The sequence below is a fragment of the Triticum aestivum genome, chromosome 3D (assembly GCF_018294505.1).
Source record: "Triticum aestivum cultivar Chinese Spring chromosome 3D, IWGSC CS RefSeq v2.1, whole genome shotgun sequence".
NCBI lineage: Eukaryota > Viridiplantae > Streptophyta > Magnoliopsida > Poales > Poaceae > Triticum > Triticum aestivum.
The window spans coordinates 579,472,656-579,489,699 of record NC_057802.1 but is presented as its reverse complement, the minus strand read 5'-3'; the positions used below and the strand labels follow the sequence as shown (position 1 = coordinate 579,489,699).

General features: G+C 45.5%; 1 protein-coding gene across 1 annotated transcript; it reads right to left on the bottom strand.

Annotated features, from left to right (window-relative positions):
* Positions 1-1,176: 1,176 nt before the first annotated feature.
* Positions 1,177-4,129, bottom strand: LOC123076566 (protein LIFEGUARD 2-like). The gene is made up of 4 exons (XM_044498740.1): positions 3,865-4,129; positions 3,219-3,326; positions 1,464-1,636; positions 1,177-1,386 (listed from the first exon to the last, which is right to left on the bottom strand). Exons 1-4 carry the CDS (start codon positions 4,127-4,129, stop codon positions 1,177-1,179), a joined length of 756 nt encoding a protein of 251 aa, XP_044354675.1.
* Positions 4,130-17,044: the final 12,915 nt, after the last annotated feature.

Genomic DNA, 17,044 nt, shown 5'->3' with positions numbered 1-17,044 from the left:
TGGGTATATAGTGTACAATATTTTTTGGTATTTATAGGCCATTTGCATTTTTCTTAAAATATTAAACCCACCAAAATATGGCTCAAAAAAGTGAAATTTGAATGAGGTCTTATTATGGGTGAATAGGAATCTGAATAAGTATCTCAAGAAGTGGCAACAATTTGGTTGTGCTTCCCTTTGAAGAGGATAGATCTACCATGATGTGTGTTATTAACGATTTGATGTAAGACGGTTGCAAAACAATAAGCAATGGTTTGGATCATGTATTATATCATTGATGGTGACATAATAATCTAACATTGTCTAAATTTTAGATACTTGTATCTAATTTGCTTGTATTTAGGCACCGATTGTATTTTTGCATTTTTCACAAAAAAATTGAATCAAGCCTAAATATGGTCCAAAAAATTAAAATTTGACATGGGTTCTTATTATGGGTGTATTGGGATATGAAAAAGTCTGACAACAAATGACAACTGTATGGTTGTGCTTTTGCCTTGAAAAGGGTGGATCTACCAAAATGTGTTCTTTATGAGTAATTCGATGTAAAAGGTCAGCAATGAATAATGCTTCTCTTTGCGTTCAAACTAAAGTCTGAATCTTTTGAACAGAACAGTTGTAATCAATGACAGGTGGGACACACATCTACGAAAAACATGAAATGTCTTTTTAGCTAATCTGAGTTTGTGTTTTGCCTTTGCAACCTCTACATGTCATATGGCTGCAACCACACAAATGACAGACTCTGCTAGATTTCTCTAAGTGGTATACATGCGAACAGGCGTCCCTTTAGTATTTCATAGTACAGGACAAACGCCATCCACAAGCCGGCCCAGGAGACCACTTCATATGTGCTGGGAAGCAAGAAGTAGAAGCCACGCGGCTATACAAATAATATCAGAACACCGTGAACGCAGCAGCAGCACCAATCCAGCATGTCAAAGATCCCCTGAATACAACATCACATCCACCATACATATAATAGAACCGACGAACAGCAGTTTTCTTATGCTTCCTCTCTACTAATAGGGATCAAGTCAATTAAACTAAGCAGCATCTTCACTGTGCCAGCGAGACAGACCAGCATATACAACTATTCTTGTCAAGGGACTCGTCAGGATACGAAATTCGTCCACGGGATTTGAAGCATGAGAGAGCAGGGGCAGGGCGACGCGCCTAGCTGTCGTCCGCCCTATACAGGGGCGGCGGCAGGCCCACGAACATACCGATGATGTCAACGTAGAGCAAGGCGGCGGCCCGGACATACTCGTCATACGTGTAACTCTTGATGATTTTGCCCGTGTCATAGACAATGTAGCCACTGAAGATGAGTGCCGCCAGCGCGCCATAGATCATGTGAGAGAGCTTGCCCGGCGGGAAGAGGATCTGCATATTTAAACAAGCCATGGTCAGTATTGATTGACTGTACAATATAGAAGACTGTTAAATGGACGGCATCTGACCTGAATGATTCCAAAGACGAGCAACATCATGAGAGAAGCAAATAGGAAAGGACCAAGGAAGCTGAAGTCCTTGCCCCTCCTTGCAGCCCAGAAGGTGTAAGCGGTGAGGCTCAAGACAACCACCATTACAAGAATCCAAAGTGACCTTGCCTGCAAAAAGACCTTGCCTGCGCACATAGGGGACAATTTTAGCGGTTTTTTATCAAAGAAAAACCATCACAACGACAAAGAACAAAACACATATATATCATATATATATAAGAGCAGGACTACAAAATGAACTAATTGCTTTCTTATCATCGCATACATCTCTTTACCAAAGAAACTATCAAGTAAATCTGACTAAACAATAAAGCACATGCATGCTAAAATCTGAAGTAAATGGCAGTCATGCATTGAAGAAGCAAACTATCAGCAACCACCTGCAATGTGGTACAAGCTAGAACGAACCTTCGAATTGGTACAACCCAAAATGCAGTGTTATGAACGCTGAGGCAAACACAAATGAATGATAGATCACAGAGTGCCTGACAACATAACTTTATATAAGTCAAAAAAATATGTATTTCAATCACTTCAATCCAATGAGATTTAACCAGCACATGCATGGAGTACCTTTAAAATATAACCTTTGAACATCTATTGTATTGTCAGAACACTAGTATGATATATCAACTGAAAATCCTTTTTATTTTGATAAAAGTTTAAGCTAGTCCAGCAACCTAAACCACGCCCTTGCCAAAGCCATGTCAAATTGGGCAGGTCGGCTGGCATATTATTGGACAAATAGGCCTTCAGATCAAATGATACTATCAGAATACTATGTATCTTACAACAAATAGTAGCCGGAAGAAACAGTAAAAAAAAAGAAGCAAGATCCAACCAATGTTCTATGAAAAAAGTGAAGGTTACCGTTTGCCAATTTCTTAGTTGAAAAAGTAATAGCAGAAAATAGCAGAGCGACGTCTTCTAAGAAAATACTACAAATGCTTCTGACTCAGACAAGTATATCAATCATAAATGGTGACCAGCAGCTACAATTTGGCCCTCAACACAGACTGGGAAAATGCATCAACTACAGTCACATGGGCTGCCTGGCCGAGCCTACCATTGCATGGCCATGGCAAATTGGTAGCAAATGTACTCCCTCCGTTCCCAAATATAAGTCTTTTTAGAGATTCCAACAAATGACTACATACGGAGCAAAATGAGTGAATCTGCACTCTAAACTATATCTACATACATCCGTATGTTGTAGTCCATTTGAAATGTCTAAAAAGACTTATATTTAGGAACGGAGGGAGTATTTCTGAATCCAGTCCACAAATAAACAAAGTGCTTCACAATAGTGCTGACATGGTGACTAACAAGCTAATAGTACGAAAATTTCTACTAGCCATGTATATGTAATGCATTAACACAATGAGAGGGGCATTAAAGGCACATGGTGGGAAGACATTTACCACTACTAAGATTAGCCACAATGGGTAGTAACATAGACTAGTAACATGCCCATGTTACTAGTCTATGTTACTACCTCTATAGTGGGAAGTAACATATGTGTGGTAACATGCAACACTTCATTTATTAGGCTATAGACACATCTTGCCTTGATATGTGTGATGTTACTCATACTAGTAGTAACTAGCTATGTTACCACTTTCATCTCTTTCTTTAATTATTGCATGCCACATCATCTATTTAACCTAAATATGTGTGATGTTACTACCTATGTTACTCCCATTGTGGGTAGTCTAAAGGAACTTATCAAGCCCAGAGAGAAGGTGTTGGCCACTGTGAAGACGCCAAGCAGTAGCAGGTTGACTGGGTGCTTCTTGCAGTACATGAGCATCGGGAACAGCACTGCATACAAAAAATTAAGAAGCATTTTAGTAACGGATTATACTCCCAGCTGCAATTCACAAAGCAACCAAGTCCCATTCTACAGTAGTTAATCAAAAATTAAGAGTGCATGGGACGTTCCTGTAAAAATCAGGAGATGTAATCTATAGCTTCTTTTTGCGGGAAAGACATAATGAAATCGCACGCATAGTAGCAGTATCGCCTATAAATTCGTCGGAATACCCGGAACGACCTTTAATTTCAGGGGAATCACTCAAGTCTTTATGCTTGCAGGCGTACATTCAAGGAAGAGCTCCAGTCGCTACTTCACAGAGCAAAAAGAAATACTTATTCAGATTCAGATCTCCCAAATTGGGTGCGAGACTTCCGATAATTGTGCAACATATTTGTTATCTGGCATTCAAAATGCACTTGTTGTATGCTGCAATTTAATTTTGCACAGCCCCCGTACATACATACTCTGTTTCTTTTACCAAAAGAAGAAAAGAAAACCCTCCCTGCAATTGGATGCTAAATTAGAAATGGTTTGAGGCCTCACCGATGCAGGGGAGGATGAAGAGGAAGATGAAGCCGAAGATGTAGATCCCGATGCCGTCGTACGAGGAGACGATGAAGTGGTGGACCTTGAGGATGACGGCCGCGACGGCGGCGCTGAGGAGAAGCTGCAGGGAGAGGATGACGTAGATCTTCCGGATGAGCGCCCAGCGCAGCTCCGGGCTCTCCGTCGTCCCGGGGTACGGCGCCCCCTTCGGCGCCGCGGTGCCGGTGCCGGTGCCACCCGCCTCGACGTCGCCGCCCTTCATCTCGCCCGGCGATGGCGATGCCTCCGGTGGTAGGGTTTTCGCGGGTGTGGAGTGGGGAGTGTGGGGAGTGGGGAGGAGCAAAGCGAACAAAGTCGGGTATATAGTCAAACCAGATGACCCCGACCTACTGGCCCCACTAGTCAGGCAGAAAAGAATCATGGACGGTGGAATTGTTACGCGGTTCCTTCTTGTTGGAAAAAAAGGCAGATGCTATCTTTTTCTTTTTTGATGAGATTTTTTTTAGGGTTTCTTTTTTTTATGATATGAAGGGGAAGAGATTGGACAGAGGCCCTTTCCGCCTCCGCAACCACACAAGATAGGTTCTGCGAAGAAATGACTTTGATGTTTTTTTGGGGAAAAACGATATTGCAGTTTCAAAAATCTTGAATAGTAACTTTTATGTAGATCCGGTTTTGTTATTTTTCGCACAGATTGTCATGGAAGCCATTTGTTCGCAAAACTTTACACGTGGGTATACTAGACCATTTTCGTTAACAAAAATCAGATTCTTTTTGTCTTCTTTATTTTCAAAAAATCAATTAGGGTGCACGTAGAACGAGATTCAATTGGGGAGTTTTCGAACCGATAACCCCTATTCAAAACCCAAGCAAAAGGAAAACAACATGACAAAGCTAGCTGAGTTGCAAGGCCTTCTTTTGGGCGGGCACCATGCGTCAACAATCTAAAATTACGGGAAATCCTTTGGTTTGACAACAGTCTATCCTTGGTGTGTGGCTGTTGTCTCCACCGAGAAAGAACTCCCCCCCCCCCCCCCCAACCTCCGACTCCTACCTTGCGAGGAGACCTGTTGTCGTGTCTCCGTAGTAAACCTTTCCCCCTCTGCTCACAGCTCTGCCTTTGTCTCATATAGAAGTGCACTTGAGGACCGACGAGCTCCAGTAAGTCCGGTGGTGCTCCCTGCAGCACCGACCGCAACACCAGATCTCGCATGTCACAACAAGTCGTCGCAATACAGGCCCAGTTGCAAGCCCGTCCTTCACAACATTGGTGTTGTTGCGAGCCCACCCTTCGTAACATCAGCGAGTGAGGAAGCACACAAACGCCCTGAGATTTGCAGGATGGTTCTTGCACATTGCAACAACGCATGGCGTGACGCGAATGGTAATTTTAGAATGACTAACCCACCGGTAGCAAGTCTAGTGGCAGGCATTTTGGCGGGCTCGCAGCCGTTACTTTTTTTGCTAGTTTTTTAAAATAATGTTAGGGTTTTAGTGTTTAAGATTTAGGCTTATGCTACAATTTTTCTACATTAAAGTTGCATCATTGGAAGTTCCATGATGAGCACCTACAATCGGACCCTCAACCCCCCACCCCCTCCCCCCGTCCCCTCCCACAAACGTCTGGATGGATAGCCAAAGACACTGTCGATCACAAAATCGCCACCCAACTGCCTACCCACACCTAGCCCAAATGTCTGGGTTGTCCAACTAGCCATCCCATATGTGAGGCAGAGATGAGGACGCTCGGGCGTGCCCGGACACATCCACCATGTTGGACTGGTGGGCGGGACCCACGGAAAAACCCATCGGTCCTTTGGGTTCTGCCTCTGATTTGGTGAGGACACATTCAGATTGCTGCTCCGTTGCACCGTCCGAAGGGCCAAAACCATCTATTTAAGACCGACAAAAAGGGTAAACCCTAGACGCCCTCTCCTCATCTCCCTCTCATCCGCACTGCTAGCGCTCCCACCCCCTCTTCCCCTTCCACTTCGACCTCGACATCTGCCATGGTCCGACAAAAGACAAATTACTACAAAATGCTCACACCCTAATGCTAAGCGAGATCGCCACTAATATGCGTGTCACGAAGAGTGTCGCACTGCTTAAATTGTTGCGTAGTAGATGGACGTACCAGGGAAGGGGGAGGAGCAGGATGGAGCGCCATGGAAGGAGGAGGTGCCAAAGGACATGCAGGAGGAGGTGGAGTAGGAGGTGGCCATAAAGGACATGCAGGAGGAGGTGGAGGAGGCGTTGGGCCCGGAGGTTGAGCCGACAACTTTGGCATGGAAGAGCCGATGCGAAGTTCCAACACGCCTAAGCTGTGGAGGCGACAACACAGTTCGAGGTGAAGCAAGCTGTCATCCTTGACTTGACCCAATCCAAGTGGGAGGTGGCGACGAACCTCCATCATATCCACATCGCCGACATGAGGTGGGAACACACTTCAGGGAACTCAACAAGGTTGATGAGGACAACAAGTTGGAGCTATGCCCCGCTGCAAATGACCACGAGACCGGTCCATCCGGCAAAGGGGTCATGTGCATCTCTAAAGACGAGTAAAAGTAAGGTAGTTTTTATTTGAATGGAGCTCGTTTTATCTATATATGCATTATGATGGACGTACACTACTAAAAAAATGCTTATACATAGAAGTTTATCAGTAGCGCTGGTTTGGGCCCCCATGCTACTGGTGTGTACCAGTAGCGCCTGGTACAAAACGCGCTACTGCTACTGAATAGCAGCAGCGTTGGTTAGCACGGGCCGCGCTGCTGTTACGTGGGCCGCATGGCCAAAATGGTAGCCCACTTAGCTGTAGCGTGGGCTGTGCACCGGCGCTACAGCTAGTGGGCTTAGCAGTAGCATCGGCCTGTACGCAGCGCCACTACTACATCAAAAGAACCCCCCCCCCCCCCCGGCGCACCCTCATCTCAATTCGATCGTCCTCCCCTCCACCCGACGCCGCCGCGGTTAGGGTTCCTCCCCCAGCCACCGCGCGCCACCGCCGCCGCAGGTAATGCTCATCACCCTCCGCTGCTCCTCCCCCCTCTCGCCGCCCCCATCTGGCGGCGCTTGTTGGAAATATGCCCTAGAGGCAATACTAAATTGGTTATTATTATATTTCCTTGTTCATGACAATCGTTTATTATCCATGCTAGAATTGTATTGATAGGAAACTCAGATACATGTGTGGATACATAGACAACACCATGTCCCTAGTAAGCCTCTAGTTGACTAGCTCGTTGATCAATAGATGGTTACGGTTTCCTGACCATGGACATTGGATGTCGTTGATAACGGGATCACATCATTAGGAGAATGATGTGATGGACAAGACCCAATCCTAAGCCTAGCACAAGATCGTGTAGTTCGTTTGCTCAGAGCTTTTCTAATGTCAAGTATCATTTCCTTAGACCATGAGATTGTGCAACTCCCGGATACCGTAGGAATGCTTTGGGTGTACCAAACGTCACAACGTAACTGGGTGGCTATAAAGGTGCACTACAGGTATCTCCGAAAGTGTCTGTTGGGTTGGCACGAATCGAGACTGGGATTTGCCACTCCGTGTAAACGGAGAGGTATCTCTGGGCCCACTCGGTAGGACATCATCATTATGTGCACAATGTGACCAAGGAGTTGATCACGGGATGATGTGAGTTACGGAACGAGTAAAGAGACTTGCCGGTAACGAGATTGAACAAGGTATCGGGATACCGACGATCGAATCTCGGGCAAGTAGCATACCGATAGACAAAAGGAATTGTATACGGGATTGATTGAATCCCCGACATCGTGGTTCATCCGATGAGATCATCGTGGAACATGTGGGAGCCAACATGGGTATCCAGATCCCGCTGTTGGTTATTGACCGGAGAACGTCTCGGTCATGTCTGCATGGTTCCCGAACCCGTAGGTCTACACACTTAAGGTTCGATGACGCTAGGGTTATAAAGGAAGTTTGTATGTGGTTACCGAATGTTGTTCGGAGTCCCGGATGAGATCCCGGACGTCACGAGGAGATCCGGAATGGTCCAGAGATAAAGATTTATATATGGGAAGTCCTGTTTTGGTCACCGGAAAAGTTTCGGGTGCTATCGGTAATGTACCGGGACCACCGGGAGGGTCCCGAGGGTCCACCAGGTGGGGCCACCGGCCCCAGAGGGCTGCGTGGGCCAAGTGTGGGAGGGGACCAGCCCCAGGTGGGCTGGTGCGCCCCCCCCACAAGAGGCCCAGGGCGCAGGAAAGGGGGGAAGGGGGAAACCCTAGGCACAGATGGGCCTAAGGCCCATCTAGTGGGGCGCCCCCCTCTCTCCCCCCCTTGGCCGCCCCCAAGCCCCATCTAGGGCTGGCCGCACCCCTTGGGGGGGAACCCTAGATGGGGGCGCATCCCTCCCCCTCCCCTATATATATTGGGGTTTTGGGGCTGCCATACACACGAGAACACATCTCCCTCATGGCGCAGCCCTACCCCTCTTCCTCCTCCTCTCCCGCGGTGCTTGGCGAAGCCCTGCGGGGTTGCCACGCTCCTCCATCACCACCACGCCGTCGTGCTGCTGCTGGACGGAGTCTTCCCCAACCTCTCCCTCTCCCCTTGCTGGATCAAGGCGTGGGAGACGTCACCGGGCTGCACGTGTGTTGAACGCGGAGGCGCCGTGGTTCGGCGCTTAGATCGGAATCAACCGCGATCTGAATCGCTACGAGTACGACTCCCTCATCCGCGTTCTTGCAACGCTTCCGCATCGCGATCTACAATGGTATGTAGATGCACTCCCCTTCCCTCGTTGCTAGATTACTCCATAGATTGATCTTGGTGATGCGTAGAAATTTTTGAATTTCTGCTACGTTCCCCAACAGTGGCATCATGAGCTAGGTCTATGCGTAGTTTCTATGCACGAGTAGAACACAAGGTAGTTGTGGGCGTTGATTTTGTCAATTCTTCTTGCCGCTACTAGCCTTATCTTGTTTCGGCGGCATTGTGGGATGAAGCGGCCCGGACCGACCTTACACGTACGCTTACATGAGACAGGTTCCACCGACTGACATGCACTAGTTGCATAAGGTGGCTAGCGGGTGTCTGTCTCTCCCACTTTAGTCGGAACGGATTCGATGAAAAGGGTCCTTATGAAGGGTAAATAGAAATTGGCATATCACGTTGTGGTTTTACGTAGGTAAGAAACGTTCTTGCTAGAAACCTATACAAGCCACGTAAAAACTTGCAACAACAATTAGAGGACGTCTAACTTGTTTTTGCGGCATGTGCTATGTGATATGATATGGCCAGAAGATATGATGAATGATATATGTGATGTATGAGATTGATCATATTCTTGTAATAGGGATCACGACTTGCATGTCGATGAGTATGACAACCGACAGGAGCCATAGGAGTTGGCTTTATTTTTTGTATGACCTGCTTGTCATTGAATAACGCCATGTAAATTACTTTACTTTATTGCTAAGCGTGTTAGCCATAGAAGTAGAAGTAATCGTTGGCGTGATAACTTCATAAAGACACAATGATGGAGATCATGATGATGGAGATCATGGTGTCATGCCGGTGACGAAGATGATCATGGTGCCCCGAAGATGGAGATCAAAGGAGCAAAATGATATTGGCCATATCATGTCACTATTTGATTGCATGTGATGTTTATCATGTTTTGCATCTTATTTGCTTAGAACGACGGTAGTAAGTAAGATGATCCCTCACTAAAATTTCAAGAGACGTGTTCCCCCTAACTGTGCACCGTTGCGAAGGTTCGTTGTTTCGAAGCACCACGTGATGATCGGGTGTGATAGATTCTAACGTTCGAATACAACGGGTGTTGACGAGCCTAGCATGTACAGACATGGCCTCGGAACACATGCGAAACACTTAGGTTGACTTGACAAGCCTAGCATGTACAGACATGGCCTCGGAACACAAGAGACCGAAAGGTCGAACATGAGTCGTATAGTAGATACGATCAACATGGAGATGTTCACCGATGATGACTAGTCCGTCTCACGTGATGATCGGACACGGCCTAGTTTGACTCGGATCATGTATCACTTAGATGACTAGAGGGATGTCTATCTGAGTGGGAGTTCATTAAATAATCAGATGAACTTCATTATCATGAACATAGTCAAAAGGTCTTTGCAAATTATGTCATACGCTTTAGTTCTACTGTTTAAGATATGTTCCTAGAGAAAATTTAGATGAAAGTTGGTAGTAGCAATTATGCGGTCTGGGTCCGTAAACTGAGGATTGTCCTCATTGCTGCACAGAAGGCTTATGTCCTTAATGCACCGCTCGGTGTGCTGAACCTCAGCGTCGTCTGTAGATGTTGCGAAACATCTGACATACACGTTTTGATGACTACGTGATAGTTCGGTGCATAATGCTAACGGTTTAAAATTGTGGCGACAAAGACGTTTTGAAACGTCGCAGAACATATGAGATGTTCCGAAGACTGAAATTGGGATTTCAGACTAATGCCCACGTCAAGAGGTATGAGACCTCTGACAAGTTTCTTAAGCCTGCAAACTAAGGGAGAAAAGCTCAATCGTTGAGCATGTGCTCAGATTGTCTGAGTACCACAATCGCTTGAATCGAGTGGGAGTTAATCTTCCAGATGAGATAGTGATGGTTCTCCATAGTCACTGCCACCAAGCTATTAGAGCTTCGTGATGAACTATAACATATCAGGGATAGATATGATGATCCTTGAGCAACTCGCGATGTTTGACACCGCGAAAGTAGAAATCAAATAGGAGCATCAATTGTTGATGGTTAGTAAAACCACTAGTTTCAAGAAGGGCAAGGGCAAAAGGGATACTTCATGAAACAGCAAATCATTTGCTGCTCTAGTGAAGAATCCCAAGGTTGAACCCAAACCCGAGACTAAGTGCTTCTGTAATGAGGGGAACGGTCACTGAAGCAGAACTACCCTAGATACTTGGTAGATGAGAAGGCAGGCAAGGTCGACAGAAGTATATTGGATATACATTATGTGAATGTGTACTTTACTAGTACTCCTAGCAGCACCAGGGTATTAGATACCGGTTCGGTTGCTAAGTGTTAGTAACTCGAAATAAAAGCTGCGGAATAAATGGAGACTAGCTAAAGGTGAGATGACGATGTGTGTTGAAGTGTTTCCAAGGTTGATGTGATCAAGCATCGCATGCTCCCTCTACCATCGAGTTTGGTGTTTGCGTTGAGCATGAACATGATTAGATTATGTTTATCGCAATACGGTTATTCATTTAAGGAGAATAATGGTTACTCTGTTTATTTGAATAATACCTTCAATGGTCTTGCACCTAAAATGAATCTCGATCGCAGTGATACACATGTTCGTGCCAAAAGATATAAAATAGTAATGATAGTACCACATACTTGTGGCACTGCCACTTGAGTCATATTGGTATAGAACGCATGAAGAAGCTCCATGTAGATGGATCTTTAGACTCACTCGTTTTTGAAAAGATTGAGACATGCGAACCATGTCTATTGGTATATATGCATGAAGAAACTCCATGCAGATGGATCGTTTGGACTCACTTGATTTTGAATCACTTGAGACATGCAAATCATACCACATGGGCAAGATGACTGAAAGGCCTCGTTTTCAGTAAGATGAACAAGAGAGCAACTTGTTGGAAGTAATACATTTGATGTGTGCAGTCCAATGAGTGCTGAGGCATGCAGTGGATATCGTTATGTTCTTACTTCACAGATGATTTAAGTAGATGCTGAGTGTATTTACTTGATGAAACACAAGTCTGAATTATTGAAAGGTTCAAGTAATTTCAGAGTGAAGTTGAAGATCGTCGTGACAAGAGGATAAAATGTCTGTGATATGATCATAGAGATGAGTATCTGAGTTACGAGTTTGGCACACAATTAAGACATTGTGGAAAGTGTTTCACAATTAATATCGCCTGGAACACCATAGTGTGATGGTGTGTCCGAACATCATAACTGCACCCTATTGGATATGGTGCATACCATGATGTCTCTTATCGAATTACCACTATCGTTTATGGGTTAGGCATTAGAGACAACCGCATTCACTTTAAAAGGGGCACCACGCAATTCCGTTGAGACGACACCGTTTAGAGAAACCTAAGTTGTCGTTTCTTAAAAGTTTGGGGCTGCGATGCTTATGTGAAAAAGTTTCAGGCTGATAAGCTCGAACCCAAAGCGGATAAATGCGTCTTCATAGAATACCCAAAACAGTTGGGTATACCTCCTATTTCAGATCTGGAAGCAAAAGTAATTGCTTCTAGAAACGGGTCCTTTCTCGAGGAAAAGTTTCTCTCGAAAGAATTGAGTGGGAGGATGGTGGAGACTTGATAAGGTCATTGAACCGTCACTTCAACTAGTGTGTAGCAGGGCATAGGAAGTTGTTCCTGTGGCACCTACACCAATTGAAGTGGAAGCTTATGATAGTGATCATGAAACTTCGGATCAAGTCACTACCTTGTAGGACAACGAGGATGCGTGCTACTTCAGAGTGGTACGTGATCCTGTCTGAGATATCATGTTGTTGGACAATACTGAACCTACGAGCTATGGAGAAGCGATGGTGGGCCCATATTCCGACAAATGGTTAGAAGCCATGAAATCCGAGATAAATGGATCTTTAAGAAGAAGACGGACATGGACGGTAATGTTACCGTCTATGAGCTCGACTTGTGGCAAAGAGTATTTCCACAAGTTCAAGGAGTTGACTACGATGAGATTTTCTCATCCGTAGCGATGCTTAAGTCCGTCGGAATCATGTTAGCATTAGCTGCATTTATGAAATCTGGCAGATGGATGTCAAAACAAGTTTCCTTACCAGTTTGCGTAAGGAAAGGTTGTATGTGATACAATCAGAAAGGTTTTGTCGATCCTAAGGATGCTAAAAGGTATGCTAGCTCCAGCGATCCTTCCATGGACTAGAGCAAGCATCTCAGAGTCAGAATATACGCTTTGATGGAGTGATCAAAGTTTTTGGGTTTATACAAAGTTTGTTAGAAACTTGTATTTACAATAAAGTGAGTGGGAGCGCTACAACATTTCTGATAAGTATATGTGAATGACATATTGTTGATCCGAAATGATGTAAAATTTCTGGAAAGCATAAAGGGTTGTTTGAAAGGAGTTTTTCAAAGGAAGACCTGGATAAAGCTGCTTACATATTGGGCATCAAGATCTATAGAGATAGATCAAGACGCCCGATGATACTTTCAAAGAACGCACACCTTGACATGATTTTGAAAGAGTTCAAAATAGATCAGCAAAGAAGGAGTTCTTGGCTGTGTTGCAAGGTGTGAGTATTGAGTAAGACTCAAGACCTGACCACAGCAGAAGAGAGAGAAAGGACGAAGGTCGTCCCCTATGCTTTAGACGTAGGCTCTACAGTATGCTATGCTGTGTACCGCACATGAAGTGTGCCTTGCCATGAGTTGGTCAAGGGGTACAATAGTGATCCGGGAATTGATCACATGACAGCGGTCGAGCTTATCCTTAGTAGCTAGTGGACTAAGGAATTTTCTCGATTATGGAGGTGAAAAGGAGTTCGTCGTAAAGGGTTACGTCGATGCGAACTTTGACACTAATCCGGATGACTCTGAGTAGTAAACCGGATTCGTATGGTAGAGCAATTATTTGAAATGGCTCCAAGTAGCGCGTGGTAGCATCCACAAGATGACATAGATATTCGTAAAGCACACACGGATCTGAAAGGTTCAGACCCGTTGACTAATAACCTCTCTCACAAGCATAACATGATCAAACCAGAACTCATTGAGTGTTAATCACATAGTGATGTGAACTAGATTGTTGACTCTAGTAAACTCTTTGGATGTTGGTCACATGGTGATGTGACCTGTGAGTGTTAATCACATGGTGATGTGAACTAGATTATTGACTCTAGTGCAAGTGGGAGACTGTTGGAAATATGCCCTAGAGGCAATAATAAATAGGTTATTATTATATTTCCTTGTTCATGACAATCGTTTATTATCCATGCTAGAATTGTATTGATAGGAAACTCAGATACATGTGTGGTTACATAGACAACACCATGTCCCTAGTAAGCCTCTAGTTGACTAGCTCGTTGATCAATAGATGGTTACGGTTTCCTGACCATGGACATTGGATGTCGTTGATAACGGGATCACATCATTACGAGAATGATGTGATGGACAAGACCCAATCCTAAGCCTAGCACAAGATCGTGTAGTTCGTTTGCTCAGAGCTTTTCTAATGTCAAGTATCATTTCCTTAGACCATGAGATTGTGCAACTCCCGGATACCGGAGGAATGCTTTGGGTGTACCAAACGTCACAACGTAACTGGGTGGCTATAAAGGTGCACTACAGGTATCTCCGAAAGTGTCTGTTGGGTTGGCACGAATCGAGACTGGGATTTGTCACTCCGTGTAAACGGACATCATCATTATGTGCACAATGTGACCAAGGAGTTGATCACGGGATGATGTGAGTTACGAAACGAGTAAAGAGACTTGCCGGTAACGAGATTGAACAAGGTATCGGGATATCGATGATCAAATCTCGGGCAAGTAGCATACCGATAGACAAATGGAATTTTATACGGGATTGATTGAATCCCCGACATCGTGGTTCATCCGATGAGATCATCGTGGAACATGTGGGAGCCAACATGGGTATCCAGATCCCGCTGTTGGTTATTGACCGGAGAACGTCTCGGTCATGTCTGCATGGTTCCCGAACCCGTAGGGTCTACACACTTAAGGTTCGATGACGCTAGGGTTATAAAGGAAGTTTGTATGTGGTTACCGAATGTTGTTCGGAGTCCCGGATGAGATCCCGGACGTCACGAGGAGTTCCGGAATGGTCCGGAGGTAAAGATTTATATATGGGAAGTCCTGTTTTGGTCACCGGAAAAGTTTCGGGTGCTATCGGTAATGTACCGGGACCACCGGGAGGGTCCCGGGGGTCCACCAGGTGGGGCCACCGGCCCCAGAGGGCTGCGTGGGCCAAGTGTGGGACGGGACCAGCCCCAGGTGGGCTGGTGCGCCCCCCACAAGAGGCCCAGGGCGCAGGAAAGGGGGGAAGGGGGAAACCCTAGGCACAGATGGGCCTAAGGCCCATCTAGTGGGGAGCCCCCCTCTCTCCCCCCCTTGGCCGCCCCCCCAAGCCCCATCTAGGGCTGGCCGCACCCCTTGGGGGGGGGGACCCTAGATGGGGGCGCAGCCCTCCCCCTCCCCTATATATATTGGGGTTTTGGGGCTGCCATACACACGAGAACACATCTCCCTCATGGCGCAGCCCTACCCCTCTTCCTCCTCCTCTCCCGCGGTGCTTGGCGAAGCCCTGCGGGATTGCCACGCTCCTCCATCACCACCACGCCGTCGTGCTGCTGCTGGACGGAGTCTTCCCCAACCTCTCCCTCTCCCCTTGCTGGATCAAGGCGTGGGAGACGTCACCGGGCTGCACGTGTGTTGAACGCGGAGGCGCCGTGGTTCGGCGCTTAGATCGGAATCAACCGCGAGCTGAATCGCTACGAGTACGACTCCCTCATCCGCGTTCTTGCAACGCTTCCGCATCGCGATCTACAATGGTATGTAGATGCACTCCCCTTCCCTCGTTGCTAGATTACTCCATAGATTGATCTTGGTGATGCGTAGAAAATTTTGAATTTCTGCTACGTTCCCCAACAGCGCTCACACGCTCTCGCCGGACGCCCCCCCCACACACCCCCTGCTGCCTCACATCAAAGAATGAGGCTGAGCGAGGAGGAGGTGTGCAACCTATGGGACATAATTCTGCCATGTGCTGACTTTGTCGGGGTGCCATTCGTGACCCGCCTGACAAGTACCATGGTTGATCGGCATGTCATGGTATGTTATACTTACTGTAGTAATTTGATGATATGCTTTATTGTTATACATACAAATGCAAATTATTCGATGATATGCTTAGTGAATCCGATGATATGCTTAGTGTAGAGTCCAATGATATGTTGTGTGGAAGCTAGCCGATGATATGCTTTAGTGTAGAGTCCGATGACAAGCTTAATTAGTGTAGAGTCCAACGACATGTTTACTGTCTGATCGATGATATTCTTTAGTGTGTACCTAGAGTCCAATGATATATATGCTAACTATAGAATCTGACCGATGATATGCTTTAGTGTAGCTAGAGTCCAATGATATATATGCTTAGTGTAGAAACGAAGGAACTGTTAATAGTGTAGAATCCATACTTATTAGTAGAATTCATGCTTAGTAGAAATGTAGTACTGTGTCTTTTGATAGTGTAGAAATCTATACTTACTAGAAATATATTTGCAAGAGTATGTGCGAGGCTACTTATTAATTGGTATGTTTTTCATATTTAGAAATTGCCAAAGAGCCTATCTGTGAGTTGTGGTATCGAGCCTGATGAAGAAGGCTCTGCTGGAATACGCCTTACCGCAAGGGGCTCCGTCATCACCTGTGCGTACGGCATGGACACGGACGGTCGCACACACTTAAGCTTGGTTGGGTGGAAGAGCTTCCTCGTTGGCAATAGTCTTCATGTTGGACAGGCCATCCTAATTACTATCAGGAACACCCACCGCCAAGGCTTGAGGATGATGATTGTCATCGATATCATATAGAACTATATATGTGTGTGGCTGCTGAACCATATATATGCTACTGTACGACTACCTAGTAGACTGCTTATCAACTATTATTAGTTCGCCATATGAGATCTATCAATGCATGTTGACTATATATGAGTACCTATAATGTTTAATGATATTGTATGACTACTGTATGACTATATATGAGTATCTGGTATTGTGGTTAATGATAATGTTATATGAGTATCCAATATTTGTGAAATTGCAGTTTATTGAAACGGGTACTATTCTAAAATATAGAAAGCAGAAAAAATGTTGAAAGATACAACAGCTGCGCGAGGACAGGAAAAGCGCTACAACTACATAGTAGTAGCGCGTGACTGAAGAGCGCTACTGGTACGATTACTAGTAGTAGCGCTGGGTTAGACCGCGCTATTACTACCAGTTAGCTTGTGACGCCCCCGATTTGACCGTACACTAATCATGCACGCAAATGTGTACGATCACGGTCAGGGACTCACGGGAAGATATCACAACACAACTCTACAACATAAATAAGTCATACAAGCATTATAATACAAGCCAGGGGCC

What these genes read in the sequence shown, in the direction of transcription:
- LOC123076566 (XM_044498740.1), bottom strand. Translation starts at nt 4,129, where the DNA reads ATGAAGGGCGGCGACGTCGAGGCGGGTGGCACCGGCACCGGCACCGCG. An exon ending in CTTCATCCTCCCCTGCATCG is followed by an intron (nt 3,327 to 3,864) that starts GTGAGGCCTCAA and finishes TTTTGTATGCAG; the next exon opens with TGCTGTTCCCGATGCTCATG. An exon ending in GGGCTTGATAAGTTCCTTTA is followed by an intron (nt 1,637 to 3,218) that starts GACTACCCACAA and finishes TGTCCCCTATGT; the next exon opens with GCGCAGGCAAGGTCTTTTTG.